The 21,915-nt window shown below is 38.4% G+C and overlaps 1 protein-coding gene across 1 annotated transcript in view; it reads right to left on the reverse strand.

Moving 5' to 3' along the window:
* Nucleotides 1-21,915, reverse strand: part of CACNA1B (calcium voltage-gated channel subunit alpha1 B) — a 575,803-nt gene that overhangs the window by 200,974 nt on the left and 352,914 nt on the right. The window contains exons 12-15 of the mRNA XM_053695819.1: nucleotides 17,223-17,432; nucleotides 16,009-16,121; nucleotides 8,209-8,321; nucleotides 1,110-1,241 (exon numbers count right to left, since the gene is read on the reverse strand). Of these exons, the coding sequence (XP_053551794.1) occupies nucleotides 1,110-1,241; nucleotides 8,209-8,321; nucleotides 16,009-16,121; nucleotides 17,223-17,432 (568 nt within the window). The remainder of the gene's footprint in view (nucleotides 1-1,109; nucleotides 1,242-8,208; nucleotides 8,322-16,008; nucleotides 16,122-17,222; nucleotides 17,433-21,915) is intronic.

Below are 21,915 nucleotides of genomic sequence, written 5' to 3' on the forward strand. Positions count from 1 at the left end.
TATGTGACTGCCAGAGGGGCTGTAGGGCCAGGTGTCTGATATGTTGTGGGTATGTGATTGCCAGAGGGGCTGCAGGACCAGGTGTCTGATATGTTGTGGGTATGTGACTGCCAGAGGGGCTGCAGGGCCAGGTGTCTGATATGTTGTGAGTATGTGACTGCCAGAGGGGCTGTAGGGCCAGCTGTCTGATATGTTGTGAGTATGTGACTGCCAGAGGGGCTGTTTGGCCAGGTGTCTGATATGTTGTGGGTATGTGATTGCCAGAGGGGCTGCAGGGCCAGGTGTCTGATATGTTGTGAGTATGTGACTGCCAGAGGGGCTGTAGGGCCAGGTGTCTGATATGTTGTGGGTATGTGACTGCCAGAGGGGCTGCAGGGCCAGGTGTCTGATATGTTGTGAGTATGTGACTGCCAGAGGGGCTGTTTGGCCAGGTGTCTGATATGTTGTGGGTATGTGATTGCCAGAGGGGCTGCAGGGCCAGGTGTCTGATATGTTGTGAGTATGTGACTGCCAGAGGGGCTGTAGGGCCAGGTGTCTGATATGTTGTGGGTATGCGATTGCCAGAGGGGCTGCAGAGCCAGGTGTCTGATATGTTGTGAGTATGGGACTGCCAGAGGGGCTGTAGGGCCTGGTGTCTGATATGATGTGGGTATGTGATTGCCAGAGGGGCTGCAGGGCCAGGTGTCTGATATGTTGTGGGTATGTGGCTAACAGAGGGGCTTCAGGGCCAGATGTCTGATATGTTGTGGGTATGTGACTGCCAGAGGGGCTGCAGGGCCAGGTGTCTGATATGTTGTGGGTATGTGACTGCCAGAGGGGCTGTAGGGCCAGGTGTCTGATATGATGTGGGTATTTTGCTGACAGAGGAGCTACAAGGCCAGGTATCTGATATGATGTAGGTATGTGGCTGACAGAGGGACTACAGATGGGTTCTAAATAATGTAGTTGATAGTTTTATGGGGCTTTAAAACATTTTTTTCTGAATATGTCAATGAGCATCCACACACAAGTACATGTTCATGTCGAGATGCTCATTAACACAAACTGTATCTACCTCTATGTATAGATATATGTTAGGTAAACAAGGTTCCAACATAGAAGTCACTTACTGGCCACCAAACAGCTGCATCCCAAGAAGAGCAAACACCACAATAAAGAGAAAGAGGAGGAAAAGGAGACTGACGATGGATTTCATAGAGTTCAGCAACGACACCACCAGATTCCTTAAGGAGTTCCAGTATCTGTGACAACAAAACTCTCCATAAGTTTGTGATTCCCATCAATAATGGAGTATTGCTTTAAAAACATTATAAAACCATCTGTTTAAAATTAAAGTATGATACTAAAAGCCAACATTAAAGGGATATGAAGACCAAACATTTTCTTTTGTAATTCAGACAGAGGATACCATTTTAAAAAAAAGTTTCTAATTTATTTTTACTATCAAATTTGCTTATTTTCCCATGATATTCTGTGTTGAGTATTTTTGTAAAACTGCTACCATATAGTGCTCCAGGAATGGGCCAGCTCCTAAGTTTACGTCTCTGCATTTCAACAAAAGATACCAAGAGAATGAAGGAAAATTTGATAAAAGAAGTAAATTAGAAAGTTGCTTAAAATCACATGTTCTATCTGAATCATGAAAGAAAAAACATAATTTATGCTTACCAGATAAATTCCTTTCCTTCCAGGCAGGGAGAGTCCTTGATTTCATTCCTTACTGTTGGGAAATACAACACCTGGCCACCAAGAGGAGGTAAAAACACCCCAGCCAAAAGCTTAAATATCCCTCCCACTTCCCCTATCCCCCAGTCATTCTGCCGAGGGAACAAGGAAAAGTAGGAGAAACATCAGGGTATAAAGGTGTCAGAAGAAATAATATAAAAACAGAGCCGCCCAACAAAAATAAATTACAGGCAGGGTCGTGGACTCTCCCTGCCAGGAAGGAAAGGAATTTATCAGGTAAGCATAAATTATGTTTTCCTTCCATAAGGCAAGGAGAGTCCACAACTTCATTCTTTACTAATGGGAAAACTATACCCAAGCTCCAGAGGACACTGTAGGAATAACAGGAGGAAACAAAAGAGAGGCGGACCCTAGTCTGAGGACACCACAGCCTGCAAAACCTTTCTCCCAAAAGCTGCTTCGGCCAAAGCAAACACATCAAACTTGTAAGATTTAGAAAAAGTGTGTAAGAAGGACCAGGTAGCCACCTTACAAATCTGATTTATAGAGGCCTTGTTCTTAAAAGCAGAGAGGAAGCCACTGCTCTAGTAGAATGAGCCGTTTTCCTCTCAGAAGGCTTTTGTCCCGCTGTCTCGTATGCTAAGCGGATGATACTCCTTAATCGGGGGATAGGGAAGTCGTCATAGCCTTCTGCCCCCTACACTTCCCCGAATAGATGACAAATAAAGAGGAAGACTGTCTGAACTCCTTAGTAGCTTCAAGGCACGAACCACATCTAGATTGTGAAGCAAATGTTCCTTCGCTGAAGAAGAATTAGGACACAAAGAAGGAACAACAATCTCATGATTAATGTTATGATCAGACACCATCTTAGGGAGAAACAGAAATCTCAGAAACTCTGCATGCAGCCAAAAATAAAAACCTTTCAAGATAACAATTTAATGTCAACAGTATGCATAGGCTCAAACGGAGTCTCTGCTGCAAAACACGAAGAACAAGATTGAGGTGCCAAGGCGGAGCCCCAGATCTTGGCCAATCCAGAAATTTGGCCAATCTTCTGTGCAGTAACACCGAGATGGCTGATATCTGTCCCTTCAGGGAACTAGCAGATAGACCCTTCTCCAGTCAATCCTGGAGAAAAGACAAAATTCTGGCAACCTTAACCTTATGCCAGGAAAAGTCACGCACTTCACACCAGCACAAGTAAGTCATTCACACTTTATGATAGATACGACGAGTAACTGGCTTATGAGCTTGAATCAGAGTGTCAATAACACTCTCAGAAAACCCTCTCTTGGCTAAGGCTAAACATTCAATCTTTACGCATTCAGCCTCAGAGAATCTAGATTTTGATGTATCAGCAGATCTCTGCGACAAGGTAGCCTCCATTGAGGAGATGAGGACATCCCCACCAGATCCACAAACCACATCCTACGCAGCCACAATGGAGCAATCAGAATCACTGGTGCTAGCTCCTGCTTGATCCGGGCCACCACACTAGGGAGAAGCGGTAAAAGAGGAAAACGATATATGAGTCTGAATGTCCATGGCACTGCTAGGGCATTCATTAGTTCTACATGAGGATCCCTCAACCTCAACCCGTACCTGGGTAGCTTGGTATCGATGCGGGATGCCATGAGATCTATCTCCGGCATCCCCCACTCGCTGCATATCTCTGCAAACACCTCGGATGGAGAGACCATTCCCCTGGGTGAAAGGATTACCTGCTGAGGAAGTCCGCTTCCCAGTTGTCCACACTCGGAATGTGTATCACTGACAGCATACAGCTGTGAGTCTCTGCCCACTCTAGTATCTGAGATACTTTTCTCATCGCCAAGGGACTTCTCGTTCCCCCCTGATGGTTGATGTAGGCAACTGAGATAATATTGCCTGATTGGAATCTGATAAACTGGGACAAACCCAGAAGGGGCCAAGCCTTCAAAGCATTGAAGATTGCCAGGAGTTCCAAAATATTGAACGGAAGGGAGGACTCCTCCTGAGTCCACAGCCCTTGCGCTTTCTTGGCACCCCAAACTGCTCCCCAGCCGGAAAGGCTTGCTTCCGTAGTCACAATCTCCCAGGACAATCTCAAGAAGCACATGCCTTGGACAGATGATCTGAACAAAGCCACCAAGAGAGCGAGTCTCTTGACAGGTTGTCCAGCACAATCTGTTGAGACAGATATAAATGGTTGCCGTACCATTGTCTCAGCATGCATAGTTATAATGGTCTGAGATGGAATCTGGCAAAGGGAATGATGTCCATACAGGACACCATGAGTCCAATCACTTTCATACACTGGGCCACTGAGGGTCTCAAGGAGGCCTGGAGGGCAAGACATGCAGAAGTTAGCTTGCAACATCTCTGATCTGTGAGAAATATTCTCATGGATATGGAGTCTATAATTGTCCCCAGGAAATTCACCCTGGTACTTGGAGTAAGAGAACTTTTTTCCAAGTTTATCTTCCATCCATGTGATCGAAGAAGACTGAGAAGGGACTCTGATTGTTCTTCCACTAGACGAAAAGATGGTGCCTGTACCAAGATATCATCCAGGTAAGGCGCTACTGCAATACCTCGTGTTCTGGCAACGGCTATAAGAGCCCCCAGAACCTTCATAAATATCCTTGAAGCAGTAGCTAGGCCAAATAGAAGAGCTATGAACTGGAAGTGCTGGCCTAGAAAGGCAAACCTCAGGAACTGAAAATGCTCCCTGTGTATCGGAATGTGAAGGTATGCATCCTTCAGGTCTATGGTGGTCATAAACTGTTCTTCTTGAACCAGAGGAAGGATTTATCGTATTGTCTCCATCTTGAAAGTGGGAACACTCAAAAACTTGTTTAGGCACTTTAAGTCCAGAATTGGACTAAAAAGTTTCCTTCTTTTTTGGAACCACGAAAAGGTTTGAATAAAACCCCAAACCTCTTTCTGCTGTAGGTACCGGGACAATTACTCCTAGAGAGGAGAGATCCCATACACTACCTAAAAAGGAAGTCCTCTTCTCTGGTCTTGTAGACAGTCTGGAGAGTAGGAATCTGCCCCTGGGCGCATGAAATTTGAATCCTATTGCCGTCCCTAAGGCCTATTATTTTTATCCTGCGGTAGGAAGGCACCCTTCCCTCTGGTAAACGTAGAAATAATTGAGTCCAGCCCTGGATCGAATAAAATCTTCCCCTTGAAAGGAAGAGAAAGGAGTCTGGATTTAGAAGTCATATCCGCAGACCAAGACTTCAACCACAGAGCCCGGTGGGCTAGGACCGCAAAGCCAGAAGCATTTTCATTTAGGCGAATAATCTGCATATTCGCGTCACAGATGAAGGAGTTAGCCATTCTCAGAGCTTTAATTCTCTCCTGAATATCCTTGAGGGGAGTTTCCACCTCAATGAGATCAGACAGAGTGTCGCACCAGTAGGTAGCTGCTCGAGCAACCGCGGCTACAGCTGCCACTGGTTGAAATAAAAACCCTGTATGTTGAAACATCTTCCTCAGAAAAGTTTCCATTTTCTTATCCATAGGCTCTCTAAAAGAAGAATTATCCTCCAGGGGATAGTAGTACGCTTAGCCAGAGTAGAAATAGCACCATCCACCTTAGGGATGGAGCCCCACAAATCCAATTGAGAGTCAGGGACCGGGAATCATTTTTTAAAAGTAGACGAGGGGGGAAAAGAAGTTCATATTCTTTCCCATTCATTACTAATAATTTTCGCCATTTTAACTGGCACAGGAAAAGTCAGAGGGACCTTCCTGTCTTCATAAACCCTGTCTAATTTAGGGATCTTAGGTTCCTCAGGTAATTTAGCCTCTGGAACCTCTAGCGTAGAAAGAACCTCCTTTCATAAAAAACACAGATGCTCAATTTTAAATCTAAAGGAGGGTTCCTCCGCTGAAGGAGGTTTAGAAACTGAGGTTTCCAACTCTGAAAGTTCACCCTCTGAAGCTACAGAGGTTAACTCATTCTCGGATAGCTGGGACATCATAGCTAAATCTAACAAATATTTAGATGACTCTAAGTCTAGATGACTCTAGGTCAGGAGAACTATGTTTAACATGTCTCTTACGTTTGCTAGAGGGAGGTAAGGCACTCAGGGCCACAGACACCGCCGATTGTATCTGCGCGGTAAAAGTCTGCAGGAAAAAAGTCCCCTCCAGATGGAGGATTAATTGAGCCACGGGGAACTGCATGTGTAGCGGATAGAGTAGAAAGGGTTGTAATCTCTCGGGACATAGATTCCTGAGAGGTAGATGGTTCAGAGGGGCTAATAGCACTATGAGTATTAGCAGGCTTGTCTTCCTTCTTAAACTTTAGAACAGTGCATAGGAAAATTGAACAAAATTGAGCAGGCAGGCAGGCAAACTACAGCCTACTTACAATATAAACAGGAATTATTAATCAGTACAGAAGGAGTGGAACCTTCTAATGTAGTATCAGAGTCCTCCATAGCTTAGTATATATCCACAGGAGGACAATATTGAAAAAACGGCACCTTTATAATCCCAATGGCTGGGGCACTGACCACCTCCTAGACCCAGACAGCTAAAAGAGGATAAGGAGTGATGAGGAGTGATGTCTGCAGCAGGATCGTAGGAAAATGAAAAGACTGCACCTGGTCACATGGTGCGTATAACAGGACTTCCCCTGCTATGAAAAAGGCACTAAGCTATTATGAGCAGCGAAACACTCAAAACGAAAGTGAAAGCTGTTTGTTCCAAGCCAAAAGCACACAGTCTATGAGCCCAAAAACTCTCACATTAAAGCAGTTACCCCTAGCTGCAATCCCTGAAGGAGATATTAACCCTTGATCCTATCGAGGCATAAAGGAGCCACACTGTGACCCTGTATATCAAAAGTGTATGTAAAAAACGGTCTTACCCTCCAGGATCCATGCTGTCGAACAGGAACAGCCTCTCAAGTGTGACAGTCTTGCAGCGACGCTCTGACATGGATTTCAGTGTGAAACAGCAAGCAGTGAAACTCGTCAACACTGATTGCTGAGGTGCTGTTAGGCGACAGTCTGGATGGGTTCCCAGAAAAACTTTCCCTGCATCTCCAGACTCTAACTTTCATCAATACTCTCACTGAGAGGTTGACATGATTACTTAAAACTCCAGTCCTTTCTTGAAGGGAACATACCAATTACAGGACTATGCAAATCTTCTGACACTTCTCTGCCACCTCCTATAGTGACGAAAGGCTAAGAATGACTGGGGGATAGGGGAAGTGGGAGAGATATTTAAGTCTTTGGCTGGGGTGTCTTTGCCTTCTCCTGGTGGCCAGGTGTTGTATTTCCCAACAGTAAGGAATGAAGTTGTGGACTCTCCCTGCCTTTTGGAAGGAAAAGGAAATGTTGGTTTTCATATCCCTTTAAGTTGCATATTTACGTATTTGTAAGGTATTACATGATGGTACTTATTGGGGGAGGGGTTCTATATGTTTGTATGTATATATATATATATATATATATATATATATATATATATATATATATATATATATATATATATATATATATATATATAAGGTCCAAAGCCCCAAATCTGGAATTCCAAAATCCAAACTTTTTAATTAATATTTTTTTTTTAAAAATAATATGATGAAAATGTATAATATTTTTTTTTGTGTGTGTTCTAAAATGTAAATAATAATCTATATTTATTTAAAACAACATATATTACATTTCTGATTACAGTTCTTTACTATCTCTCTGAGGGTACTATGTATAAAAAAAAGTATTACAAATGATATAAAACTACTTTAGGTTACAAGTATAAGCAGTATTATGACATGTAAATATTGCCTATGGTCCCAGCCCCTCACCAAACTGTATCATTATAAAGATGCAAATATTCCAAAATACAAACTTTTTCCAGTCCCAAGCAGTTTGAATAAATGTTTTTCTACCTTTATTATTTTTTTTTTAATTTTATTTTATTTTTTTGCACAAATAAATATTGCATGAATATTTCTCACTAAAATGTTTTAGTTTTTTCCTGGAAACTTACAACTGGTGACCTGAGCGCAACATATTTTCATAAATCAGGTAAAACAAACCGTTGCCAGCCGCCAGCCTGGGACATTTCCAAATACATTCCAGTGTTTGACTGTGTTTCCAACGGCTGTATTTAATAAATGTAGTGATGAGCAAAGTATAGTATATTCATTAAACATAAGAATAACAAATACTCTTGCATTTGTTCATCCTTAAAGGGATACTGAACCCAAAAAAATTTAAGTAGCTGTTCCCATTGGAAATAACGGTAACAAATCTGAATCCAATATTCGTCCAAACCAAATTTCTGTATGGGTGAAATTCGGCCAAAGCAAACATTTTAAAGAATTTGAAATTAATCTTTCGAACGAAAGAAATTTTTCGTTCATGCACATGTCTATAATAAATTGAACAGACGTTTGACTGATTTATTTGCTTGGATGACTTTGCATATTTTGGGTGTATTTGCAATGATTTTTATGCATATAAATCCTACGTCTGGTTATCACATATTTAACTAGAGCGGATTACTTACTTTGTGACTTTAAAGATGCGGAGAAGTCGCAAAGCTCTGAGGACGCTAATTCCAAAAGAGGTGCCTGGATTTATTGCTGCCCAAATAACCTCAAAAATACTGCCTACTATAACCTGAAACAAATAAAAATAAACATTTTTGCAGAGACAGACAGTACATTTTTTTTTTCATTATTTGTCTGAAAAAAATGAATAAGAAACTTCAAAAAATATTGTAGCTATTTGTTCATTAATGAAACATATTCCCAACCCAGTGAGATGCATATGACACATAACAACAAAGTCACAAAGCGCAAATGTTTGCCGTGCTCTGTAAAATGAAGCATATTCAAGTAATTATCCATAGGAATAATCCGCAGTTGTGTCATTAAAGGGACAGTTTACACCATTTTTCATATAACTGCATGTAATAGACACTACTATAAAGAAGAATATGCACAGATACTGATCTAAAAATACAGTATAAAACCTTTTAAAAAATGTTAGTCCTGTTGATGATGTTAAGCTGGGAAACCCACTAAAAGGGGCTGGTAAGGCAGAAAGAGCAGACACTACCCCCCCCCCCCCCCCCTCCCAGCATATGATAAAACAGATTACACAAACAGTAGCCAGCAGGAATCTGTAGACCTGGCTCTAAATTTGACACTGTGGGGCTTGATTAGTAAAAAAAAAAGCATGTTGTTAAAAAACACTTCCAGAAGGGCTATATCAGGAGTGGGCAATTACAGGCCCCTTTAGATGTTATGGACTAAATCTCCCATAATGCTCTTTCAGCCATAATGCTGGCAAAGCATCATGGGAGATGTAGTCCATAACATCTGGAGGGCCGATAACTGCCCACCCCTGGGCTATATAAATGGAACATCTCGGGTACAATGTCCCTTTAACTTCCAGAATCTGTAAACATCTTAAATAACTATTTTAGATTGCAATTGTTATTTTTTATCTAATGTTTATAAAGGAACTTTATAATTGGGTTTTAGTTTTTTTGATACTAGCATGAAAAGAATGGTCTCATATAAAAAAATTGTAAACTATAGCACAATCAATGTATTCAGTTTAATTACAATAAATCAATTTTACTCTGTATCTTGTTAAAAGTGATAGGCATGTGACTATAACATTGTTAATACATTGAATATATCACACTTGGAACTGAACATAAATGAAGCTGCTAATGGAGTGAAGATCATTTCTCTAAATTTCATTTTGTGAGAGTCTCTGTATGTGTGCTCAGTTCATTACTGTTGTACAGTGCTCTCTATGTTATAAATTTATTGCAAATAAATATATCTCATGAAAGGTAATACATTTTTTCTTTCATGTAATTGACAAGAGTCCATGAGCTAGTGACGTATGGGATATACAATCCTACCAGGAGGGGCAAAGTTTCCCAAACCTCAAAATGCCTATAAATACGCCCCTCACCACACCCACAATTCAGTTTTACAAACTTTGCCTCCTATGGAGGTGGTGAAGTAGGTTTGTGCTAAGATTTCTACGTTGATATGTGCTTCTCAGCTTTTTTGAAGCCAGTTTCCTCTCAAAGTACAGTGAATGTCAGAGGGATGTGAAGGGAGTATCACCTATTGAATGCAATGGTTTTCCTCACAGGGATCTATTTCATAGGTTCTCTGTTATCGGTCATAGAGATTCATCTCCTACCTCCCTTTTCAGATCGACGATATACTCTCATATTCCATTACCTCTACTAATAACTGTTTCAGTACTGGTTTGGCTATCTGCTATATGTGGATGGGTGTCTTCAGGTAAGTATGTTTTCATTACTTAAGACACTCTCAGCTATGGTTTGGCACATTTGCCATGATTCAGGTTTCAGTATATTTACTTTTGCAGACTGTCAGTTTCATATCTGGGAAATGCATTGTTTAGAAATGTATTTCTTTTCTGGGGTGTAGTCTTTTTTCAATGGACTGTCTTTTTCTATATCGCAGGCAGAATTATGCTCGCAAGGGCACAAAATGCTAACGTTTATTGCGTCATTTTTGGCGCGAGATTTTTTGGCACGAAGTTACGTTCGTTGACGAAAATTCATAATTTACGGCGTCTTAGTTGACGCCGGGTCTTTTCACAAGATTGCGTCATCTGTGACGCAAGTGTGTCGTTTCCGGACATTTTTGGCACCAAAAAATATTTTTCTGTTTGTTGTGCGTCATACTTGGCGCCAAATATTTTTATTATTTTAGACCCCATTCCTATTTGCCTCTTGCTTTTTTCTATGTCAGAGGGCTATTCTGTTTGCATTACTGCCATATAAGGAAATTGATCATTTTGCTTTATATGTTGTTTTTTCTCTTACATTTTGCAAGATGTCTCAATCTGTTCCTGTCTCAGAAAACACTGTTGGAACCCTGCTGACTGAAAACAGTTCTACCAAAGCTAAGTACATTTGATGTAATCTTATGGAGATTATATCTCCAGCTGTGGTTTGTCATAAGTTGTTATGATAAACTTTTACATGCAGAGAATGTGTCCATCAGTAATAATACATTGCCTGTTGCTGTTCTTTAACATCTAATGTACAAGATATACCTGTGAATTTATAAGATTTTTTTTTTATTCTATTCAGAAGGCTTTGCCTGCCATCCCGCCTTCAAATAAATGTAAAGGTCTTTTAAAACTTCTCATAAAGTTGATGAAATTTCAAATGACCGACAACATACTGAATTATCCTCCTCTGATGAGGATCTATCTGATTCAGAAGATCCTTCCTCAGATATTGACACTAACAAATCTACTTATTTATTTTAAATGTAGTACATTCATTCTTTGTTGAAGAAGTGTTGATTATATTGGATATTGAGGAGACTAGTCCTCTTGATTTTAAAGCTAGTAGATGTTTAAATTCTGTTTATAAACCTTCTGTGGTTATTTCAGAGGTTTTTTTTTTCAATTCCTGATGCTATTTCTGATATGATTTCTTACGAATGGAACAGGCCTAGTGCTTCTTTTATTCCTTATTTAAGGTTTAAAAAATTGTATCCTTTGCCAGCAATTAGATTGGAGTTTTGGGAAAAGATCCCCAAAATTGATGGGGCTATCTCTACTCTTGCTAAACGTACTACTATTCCTACGAGGGATAGTATTTCTTGTTAAGATCCTTTAGATAGGAAACTTGAATCTTATCTAAGGGAAGCTCATTTATTTTCAGGTCTTCTTCTTAGGCCTGCAATTTCTTTGGCTGATGTTGCAGCTGCTTCAACTTTTTGGTTGGAAACTTTAGCCCAACAAGTATCGAATCATGATTTGTCTAGCATTGTTAACTTGATTCAACATGCTAATAATTTCATTTGTGATGCCATTTTTGGTTATCATCAAAATTGATGTTAAATCTCTGTCTTTAGCTAAAAGAGCTTTGTGGTTTAAATATTGGAATGCTGATATGACCTCTAAGTCCAGATTGCTATTTCTTTCCTTCCAAGGTAATAAATTATTTGGTTCAGTTGGTATCAATATTTTCAACTGTCACTAGGGGCAAGGGAGTTTTTTTGCCTCAAGATAAGTTCCAAGGGTAAATTTAAAGCTTCTAACCGTTTTTTTGTTCTTAAATAAGGAACAGAAACCTAATTCTTCCCCAAGGAATCTGTTTCCAATTGGAAGCCTTCTTCAAATTGGAATAAATCCAAGCCATTTAAGAGTTTAAAGCCAGCCCCTAAATCCGCATGAAGGTGCGGCTCTTATTCCAGCTCAGCTGGTAGGGGGCAGATTAAGATTTTTCTAAGATGTTTGGATCAATTCGGTCCAAAATCATTGGATTCAGAATATTGTCTCTCAGGGGTACAGAATAGGATTCAGAGTAAGACCACCTGTGAGAAGATTTTTTTCTCTCACGCATTCCAGCAAACTCGGTAAAGGCTCAGGCTTTCATGAAGTGTGTTTCAGACCTGGAGTTATCTGGGGTAATCATGCCAGTTCCGTTTCAGGAACAGGGTCTGGGGTTTTATTCAAATCTATTAATTGTCCCAATGAAAGTAATTTCATTCAGACCAGTTTTGGATCTAAAAATTTTGAATCGATATGTAAGAGTACCAACTTTCAAAATGGTGACTATAAGGTCTATTCTGCCTTTTTGTTCAGCAAGGACACTATATGCCCACAATAGACTTACAGGATGCATATATTCATATTCTGATTCATCCAGATTGCTTTCAATTTCTGAGATTCTCTTTTTTAGACAAGCATTACCAATTTGTTGCTCTTCCTTTTTGGCCTAGTGACAGCCCTAGGAATCTTTTCAAAGGTTCTTGGTGTCCTACTCTTCGTTATCAGAGAGCGGGGTGTTGCAGTGTTTCCTTATTTGGATGATATCTTGGTACTTGCTCAGTCTTTACGTTCTGCAGAATCTCACATGAATCAGCTACTGTTGTTTCTTCATAGACATGGTTGGAGGATCAATTTAACAAAAAGTTCCTTGATTCCTCAGACAAGGGTCACCTTTTTAGGTTTCAAGATAGATTCAGTGTCCATGACTCTGTCTCTAACAGATAAGAGACAATTTAAATTGGTTTCAGCTTGTCAGAACCTTCAGTCTCTATTATTCCCTTCAGTAGCTATGTGCATGGAAGTTTTAGGTCTCATGACTGCAGCATCGGACGTGATTCTCTTTGCTTGTCTTTATATGAGACCTCTCCAGCTTTCTATGCTGAATGAATGGTGCAGGGATTATACAAGGATATCACAATTAATATCCTTAAATCCCAGTGTTTGACTATCTCTGACTTGGTGGTTAGATCACCATCGTATAGTTCTAGGGGCCTCTTTGGTTCGTCCATCCTGGACTGTGATCACAACAGATGCAAGTCTTTTCAGGTTGGAGAGCTGTTTGGGGATCTCTGACAGCACAAGGGGTTTGGAAATCTCAAGAGGCGAGATTGCCAATCAATATTTTGGAACTCTGTTCAATTTTCAAGGCTCTTCAGGCTTGGCCTCTGTTAAAGAGAGAACCGTTCATTTGTTTTCAGACAGACAATATCACAGCTGTGGCATATGTCAATTATCAGGGTTGGACTCACAGTCCCCTAGCTATGAAAGAAGTATCTTGAATACTTTCTTGGGCAGAATCCAGCTCTTGTCTAATTTCTGTGGTACATATCCAAGGTGTAGACAATTGAGAAGTGGATTATCTCAGCCGTCAGACTTTACATCCGGGGGAGAGGTCTCTCCATTCAGTTGTATTTTCTCAGATTGTTCAGATGTGGGGTTTTCCAGAAATAGATCTGATGGCTTCTCATCTAAACAAGAAACTTCCTAGGTACCTGTCCAGGTCCAGGGATCTTCAGGCGGAAGCAGTGGCTGCATTGACACTTCCTTGGTGCTACCAACCTGCTTATATTTTTCCGCCTCTAGTTCTTCTTCTAAGAGTGATATCCAAAATCATCATGGAACAGTCATTTGTATTGCTGGTAGCTCCAGCATGGCGTCACAGGTTTTGGTATGCGGATCTTGTTCGGATGTCCAGTTGCCAACCTTAGCCTCTTCCATTTAGGTCGGATCTTCTGTTTCAAGGTCCGTTTTTGCCATCAGGATTTCAAATCATTAAATTTGAAGGTATGGGAATTGAAAGCACGTAGTGCCGAAACGCGTAGATAAGTGACTTGCTAAACCAGAATTCAAAAGGATTACAGAGGAAGACTATATAACATTTGATTCGGAGTTTAAAAAAACTTTTGTTGTCCAATTTAAAAGTAGAGCTCTTTTTGGAGGCGCTTATTGGTGGAAAGTGTCAGGTGACTGGAGACGTACGATCCGACAGTGAAGACGCTGTATACACGCCTGGTAGTTGCAAGGTAACTCAGCATGGGGGAACACAGCAGACGAGTCTGTCAGGTACGTTAAAAGAATATTATAGCCACCCAAAGCAGAGATATTGGATAGAGATTTTTGTTCATAATACCACAGCTGATACAGTATCCGATACAACAGCTGAACTGACCGGTCAGTCTAAAAACGTTGTGCTCTAACATTATTTGGAGATCATCTACCGATAGATGTTTGACGTTAAGGAACTTTCACTTCCCCTAATTAGCACCATCTAAGGAGACGTTACATTTATATTATAACATTGGGACAAAGACGGTTAAACTAATCAGTCTGGGCTTTTAGCGTGCTGTTTTTGAAAGTATTTAGTATCTCCTTCTCACACGCTCATACGTACCTATTTTTGAGCTATATGTGAATTTTTTGTTTACAGTTTATTAGATATAAGCTGCCTTGTTCTATACATTTATTAACATATTTATTCTTTTTTTTTTTAAATGTTTATTTATAAACCAACAAAATATCCAGACATTCTCTGTAGCAGAAAACATTTTTTTTGTTACATGCACATATTAATCTTACCACGCAGGGTAATTTGAAACAAAACTTAACAAATACTATATCAGATAGCTCGTAAGGAGAAGAGAAAAGGAAAGGGAAAATTAACATGTATACCTATTTGTATCAGCTTGATTATCTAAATATATAATTTTACTTTACCTAGCATTTTTCTCCCTTTCTCACTCCTTTCTTTTCTTATTTCAATTTTACATTAACATTGGGTTGATGTTGGTGTGTTTTAATTATTATATTTGCCGACCCCCCCAAATCAAAAAAAAAAAAAAGAGGGGGGAAAAGGATTCCTCCACTTCTCTCGCCCCCATCCTCATTCCAAATATCCCAGTATTTTATAATTAGTCACATTCTGTAGTAAGAAGTTTACGCCCATTCAGGTGGTAAACTACCTAGCTGCACCAAAATGTCAAAAAAAGTTGTTTTCTTTATACCCGAGATTAATTGCTCTTGGATTAAGGGGGAATATGATTTTATTATACCCAACCATTTTTGCAGATATTTCTTCAAATTCCCTTCTATAAATAAATCACTAGAATATTGTTCTATAATAATTGTATTGGCCACCATTGATTTATATTCAGTTATATTTAGTTGTATATAATCTACTGTGTATTGATTATTATTGCTCTCGGATTTTTAATTGTCTAATCCATTATAAATTTTTCTGTTCTAAGTGTATAGTGATGTGGCCACATCGTGATCTATAAGATTTGATTGTCTATCTTTTAGCCTAACACCTTGGGAGTGACTTTTTAACTATTATTGGATTGTATTTTATGTAACACTGAATTAAGTTTTGTGCAATAGTGTAATTAAATGTAGTAATCCTTTCTTGAGCTTTGCTTAAAGCGCCACTCTAACCTTACTGTTTCGATAATAGAAGTAAAGTTATTTAAAATTGTATTCTCTATCTGAATCAAGAAAGGAAAATGTTGGGATTTATATCCCTTTAAAAAAATATTTTATAAAGAAGAACAGAAATTATATGCACTTTGTTCAGTACATGACAGAGACGTTATAGGCACTTACATGACCCTATTAGTAGACATGATATTAAAGGAAAATGTTTATTATTTCCCTATTGCTTGCATATAACTGTATGTGTAACCCATAGACTACTGGGAGATAGCTAAGACAAAAGACATATGTGTGTAGCCACCAATCAGCAGCCAGCTCCCAGTAGTGCTTTGCTTTCATGAGCTTATCTGTGTATGTGTTTCAAGGATACAAATAACACAAAGTAAATTCAATTAAAAAAGTCAATTTAAATCAATTAAATTAATTAAAATCTGAATTATAAAAGGCATTTTTTTAGTTTCGTGTCCCTTTAATATGATCAAGAACATATCCCTTTTAATGATGAATGCAGCATATACAGTACATTATTTTAATCTGCACTGCATATATGTTCTATTCAACTCCTTTACACAGACTTCCAAAAACTCACCCCAAAATCAAAGCAGTTGAATGATGAGTGGAAGTAATTCCGAGGCCCCAGACCGTACATCTTTAGGGACATTTCTGTGAGGAAAAGTCCCAAAAACACAAACTCGGCATAATCTGCAAGAATAAAACATTCTTTCATTTTCATTTTTTTGTGTTCTAATATTACTCTGCTTAAGTGTTTCAAACTGCAACTAATATGTCATATTTCATCGCATCTAATCACTATCTCTACAAACCACCATTTCCTGCAAATACTAGTGAACCTGGTACCCACCAACTTGTGATTATGAGCTCTTGTTGTCCTTTATGACAAAATGCTTTCACCCTCAGTTTCATTAAATCCCTTACTATACAGGAAGATTTGTATCATAACTATTCTCTCCTGTAAGCTATTAATATATGATGATCATTATATTTTCCATAGACGTCAACTGTTGGCCCAAGAGCAACACGGCCCTCTGCACTCATTTTTGTAACCCCCAGGAAAAAGCATAATAAGAATGTGTATCGTAGTTTTGTGGTGCTGGCAAAGTAGAACTAACAATACGTACTTTGGGGTGGCCACAACTCAGAAGAGCTATTTGGAGGGAAGTTGGCTATCACTGCCCCTTTTTTCTGCTGCTAATGACTCTTCCTATACAATTTGGTATTACACTGGCATTACCTGCTTCACTGCTGCATTGTTTACCAAATTACAAACAGTCTGAAATAATAATTCCTTATTCTGGTCCCTCTGTTGTTACTAGCAGTAAAGGACCATTAGGACTCTTGAGTTATTTCATACTAAATATATACTGTACTTTCTGGTGGAATATTTTGGAACCCAAAGTAGCCAATCAAAATTTCCAGCATGTGAGTCTAGAAATGTACAACTGGCTACAAACAATGATTATCAAATTGATTGCTGGGATGTGCAGTCTACTTCGGATCACAAATACAATAAAATAATTCCAGTTAACTCATTCTGTAATTAAACAGCTGATTTTAATAACTGAGCAAACCATAAACTTTAAAAAGGCTCAACTAAGATCAAAGTCTAATAAAGAGAGAAATCACAATCTTGTTGATATTTTCAGCAAAAATTATTTTTTAAATATCAATAGAAAAAACTGATCACAAATCTTAGAACGCTGATGTTGAAAAAGACCCTCATGTAGGAAGTTGCAAACACGTATTTCTTAAAAAAACAAACCAAACCTGATTATGGATACTTACAAAGGGCTTCAGTGAGCCAGTGAGGTTGATTATAGTGGACGATGGCGACGCAAAGTGTATTTAAGGCGACTACACAAAGAACAAACCAATAAAAACTCTGAGCCTTAACCATTCGGCGGATGAAGAACCGAAACATCTTCTCCTTGCGATGGAGGTAGGACGAACTTTCTTTATTCCCACTTTTCAGGCTGGAGCGTGCAAAAGGTGAACCTGCAGATAGGAAGATAGAGACAGCGAAAACACAATACCAGAGAGCATGAGAATTCTTCATTTCCCAGGTTACAAAGTTCTAAGGCTGCTCTTTAGAGTATATAGAGAGATGCGTTACAGTCTCCTAAGAGTCTTCATGCAAAGACAAAGAGAGGTGAGAGATTTGATTCCCTATAAAGAAAGTGCTCAATGCAGCAAATATATGGCACTTTATTTAGTTTTTTATAAGTGTTACAAAAGGAAGGTTTTTGACTTTAAAGCTGAGATTACCTAAATATTGATAGTTTGAAACTTGCCTTCTGAAAAGCCATGGGATAAAACTGAGGGTGATTACATTAAAGGGACAATAAACCCATTTTTTCCCCATTCATGATTCAGATAGGGCATGCAATTTTAAGCGACTTTCAAATTTACTCCTATTATCAATTTTGTCTTTGTTCTCTTTGTAACGTTATTTGAAAAAGCATGATTCTAAGGGCTAGATTTATCAAAGCTGAGGCGTACAGGGGCACGTATACGCGCCCCTGTACGCCTCAGCTCGCCTGTGGCGGGGCAAAATTACCCGCAGGTAATCACCATTGCACACGAGCGCAATTTTGGTGACCGCTGCTTCTTAAATTACGGCGAGCAAGTTCTTTGAGAACTTGCAGCCATAGGGCTTTGGTAAATCGAGCCCTAAGGCCATTTTTGTTCAGCACCCTGGGTAGCGCTACATTTAGTCACCAATCAGAAAGCGCAACCCAGGTCCTGAACCAAAAATGGCCCAGCCCCTAAGCTTAGATTTCTGTTTTTTTGAATAAAGATAGCAAGAGATAGCAAGAGAACAAATAGAAATTAATAATAGAAGTAAATTAGAAAGTTGCTTATAATTGTATGCTCTATCTGAATCATAAAATAAAAAAATTGGGTTTAGTGTCCCTTTAAACAAATTTATGTCCTCACTATTGGAAAATAATTTTAGGGTTCTGATCACCAGTTTGATGGAAACTTTCTTATTGGTTCAACTTACCATTATCTTACTTAAAGGGATACTAGAGTCAAAATAAAACTTTAATAATTCAGATAGAATATACAATTGAAACAATTTTCTAATTTACTTAAATGATCTATTTTGCTTCATTCTCTTAGTATCCTTTGTTTAAAAGCATACCTAGGTATGCTCAGGAGCAACAATGGGCTACATGGAACTAGCTGTAGATTGGTGGATGCACATACATACCTCTTGTCATTGGTTCACCAAATGTGTTCTGCTAGTTCCCAGTAGTGTATTGAGGATCCTTCAACACAGAATACCAAAAATTGATAAAATATGTAAATTGTAATGTTTAATATTGTATGCTCTATCTGAAAAATGAAAGAAAAAAAATGTGGGTCCCTTTAAAGGGACACTGAACCCAAATTGTTTCTTTCGTGACTCAGATAGAGCATGCAATTTTAGGCAACTTTCTAATTTACTCCTATTATCAAATTGTCTTTATTCTCTTGGTATCTTTATTTGAAATGCAAGAATGTAAGTTTAGATGCCGGCCCATTTTTGGTGAACAACCTAGGTTGTCCTTGCTGATTGGTGGATAAATTCATCCACCAATCAAAAACTGCTGTCCAGAGTTCTGAACCAAGAAAAAAGCTTAGATGCCTTCTTTTTCAAATAAAGATAGCAAGAGAACGAAGAAAGATTGATAATAGGAATAAATTAGAAAGTTGCTTAAAATTGCATGCTCTGTCTGAATCACAAAAGAAAAAATTTGGGTTCAGTGTCCCTTTAATTCTGCTAATTTTTGACAGTCCAATTCAGTAATAGGATTGACTTTCCCTGCAAAGATCTTCTCATAATGGAAATGCCTTGCCTGATAGCATTAGCTGTAGGAATAAAATACACCAGCATTAATTGGCTTGGAAAAAATGCTGGTAACATTGTTAACTACAAAAGCAATTTAAGGTGTCTTGAAATGCTTTAGGACATGGGGAGACATATACAGCCTTCATTATATACTGCTTGTCCAGAATTAATTATTTATAGGTTTGGTTAGTGAAGCAGAAATTCTCACATAAACAAGATGGAAGCTAGTGTGACAGAGGTTCAGTTGAGAGTAATCTTCCTTTTCAGTGCAAATGTGATAAAGTCATTTAGTACAGTGTTGTACAATCTATAGTTCAGGTAGGAAGGAATCATTCTCAAGGATAAAATATAAATTTTGTATTTAAGATTGTTTTCAGTAAAATGTTTATACAATAAATACTGTACATGATTGGACATTTATGGGTTTTTAAACTTAAAATTGAACAGAAAACTCACTGAGATTGGTCAGGTATGGGTTCGGTTCATTTTAATTACAATTACAAACGCTTGGGTAGCGAGGACTGAATTCTTTACATCAGGCAAATGAATTGACTTGGCAATATTCTCCCAATAATCTTACATTCTAAGCTCTGTACAGTTGACTACCCAATAAAACCAAACAGAAACTGTATTTAGGAATTTATAGGTTGTTAAAAAAGGACACTTTACTCCAAAAACAGCATTTACAAAAGTAAAGTAAAAGCTGTAAAAATTCAAAACAAAAATATGTACAATAAGCATTTGTACTCATCAGCCAATGAGAATTAGGAGGAGGAACCTGTCAGTCAATGACCATTAGCAGGAAGTAACTATCAGTAAATAAGCATTAGAAGGAGGAACTTGACAGTCAATGACCCTTAGCAGGAAGTACTTATTAGCCAATGAATGAACTACGATTTAAATAAAAAATAAAAAAAAAAAATCATCATGTTTAACTGCTGCTCTTTAATGTGGATGAGTACAATGTCATTAAAGGGGATACATGTTTTCTTGGTATCCTTTGTTAAAAAAAAGAATATGTACATATCATACACTACTGGGACGTAGCTGCTGATTGGTGACTACACACAGGTGTCGCTTTTCATTGGCTGACTAGATGTGTTTAGCTCACAGTCATTGCTGTTCCTTTAACAAAGGAAACCAAGGGAATGAGGCAAATTTGATAATAAAAGTTAATTATAAAGTTGTTTAAAATTGCACGTTCTATCTGAATCATGAAAAAAGATATGGCGGTTGCATGTGCCTTTAAGTATTCACAGACACAATACACACCCTAACAGCTCTCTGAGCTTGAATACTGGTGTGCTGTCCCTCACAGCATATGTGTGTATGCTGAAGAAAAACAATAATAATTTTTACTAGAAGAATTTGTTGCTAATGCACATAATTTGCTTCTATGCACATATCAAGTCTAAAATGTCTATCCCTTTAGACAAATATATGAATGAGCGCTAGAGTTAGTGGTGATATTATGGAACACAAGTGGGCTGAAGAATCAGGTAGCACTGGGAGTACAAATCAGAAACTGTTAATCATACATACAGCCATGTCAATATACATTATTAAAAAACACAACTACCATATAGTGATCAAGACGTGCATGCTCCTAAGCATATCTAGTTATGCTCTTCAACAAAGATACAAAGAGAAAAAAAGCTCATTTGGAAACAGAAGTATACTAGATGTTTGTAGGTGCATTTAATATATTATTTTTTACAGGATATGTTATTAAGAAATAAAGTAGTAGCTTAAGAAAAAAAAAAAAACAAAAACAGACTGTGCAATAATTGCATATTGGGAAGGAATATACAGTATCAAGGCAGGGCTAGAATATAAGGATAAAGAAGCCAGTTTGAATTGTGATGTGGTTAAACAATAGTTAATAAATTACATTTCTTGGTTGTGAATACTTCTCCTCCCCCCTCCAGGAACTAAAAGATCAATAATCTATTGATTGTCGAGACTAAGGAAAGTGGCTAACACAAGCTACAGTAATCTGTCTGTAGTGGACTGGGCTGGAAGTCAATATTAGTAAGAGATGTCGTGAGCAGGGGGAGACAGATGGTACAGCTGGCTACAAAAAGCCTTGGTCTTAAAGGGATACTGGACAGTACTGGTCTCATAATGGTCTGATTCTCAAATTCATCCAATGCAACCATAACTTAATGCTGTGATCTCATATGTGTGGTACATGTATTTGACTTATTTGTATAATAAATCTGATTGTGGTGGAACTTATAATACATACGATTCCTTGGACAAAATTTAAAGAAGGTCAAGTTGAATTATCTGAAGCTCTGAAATAAGTTGCAGGAGATGACAGGAACCCTGGTCAATTAAAAGGATATTCTACTGTAAAAAAATAATAATAAAGTGGTCTACTTTAAATGATTAGTCAAATTTCCTCTCCCATGTCACTCCTGATAAGGATGCAGTTTGTGAGCCAATCAGAAGCTGGCATACATGAGTATACTCCAGTCAGTAAGTCATATCCTCATCTGGAGCAAAATGAGTGCCACTCTGACTACCCTTTTGTAAGGGGTTTAAATGCATAGTAAAAATAAGGTAGATTGTTATATTTTTACATTAGAATGTATATTTAACAACCAGAACCACTGCAAGCCATAAATGAAAGAACAGCTG

Source organism: Bombina bombina, chromosome 12, assembly GCF_027579735.1.
Source record: "Bombina bombina isolate aBomBom1 chromosome 12, aBomBom1.pri, whole genome shotgun sequence".
NCBI classification, from domain to species: domain Eukaryota; kingdom Metazoa; phylum Chordata; class Amphibia; order Anura; family Bombinatoridae; genus Bombina; species Bombina bombina.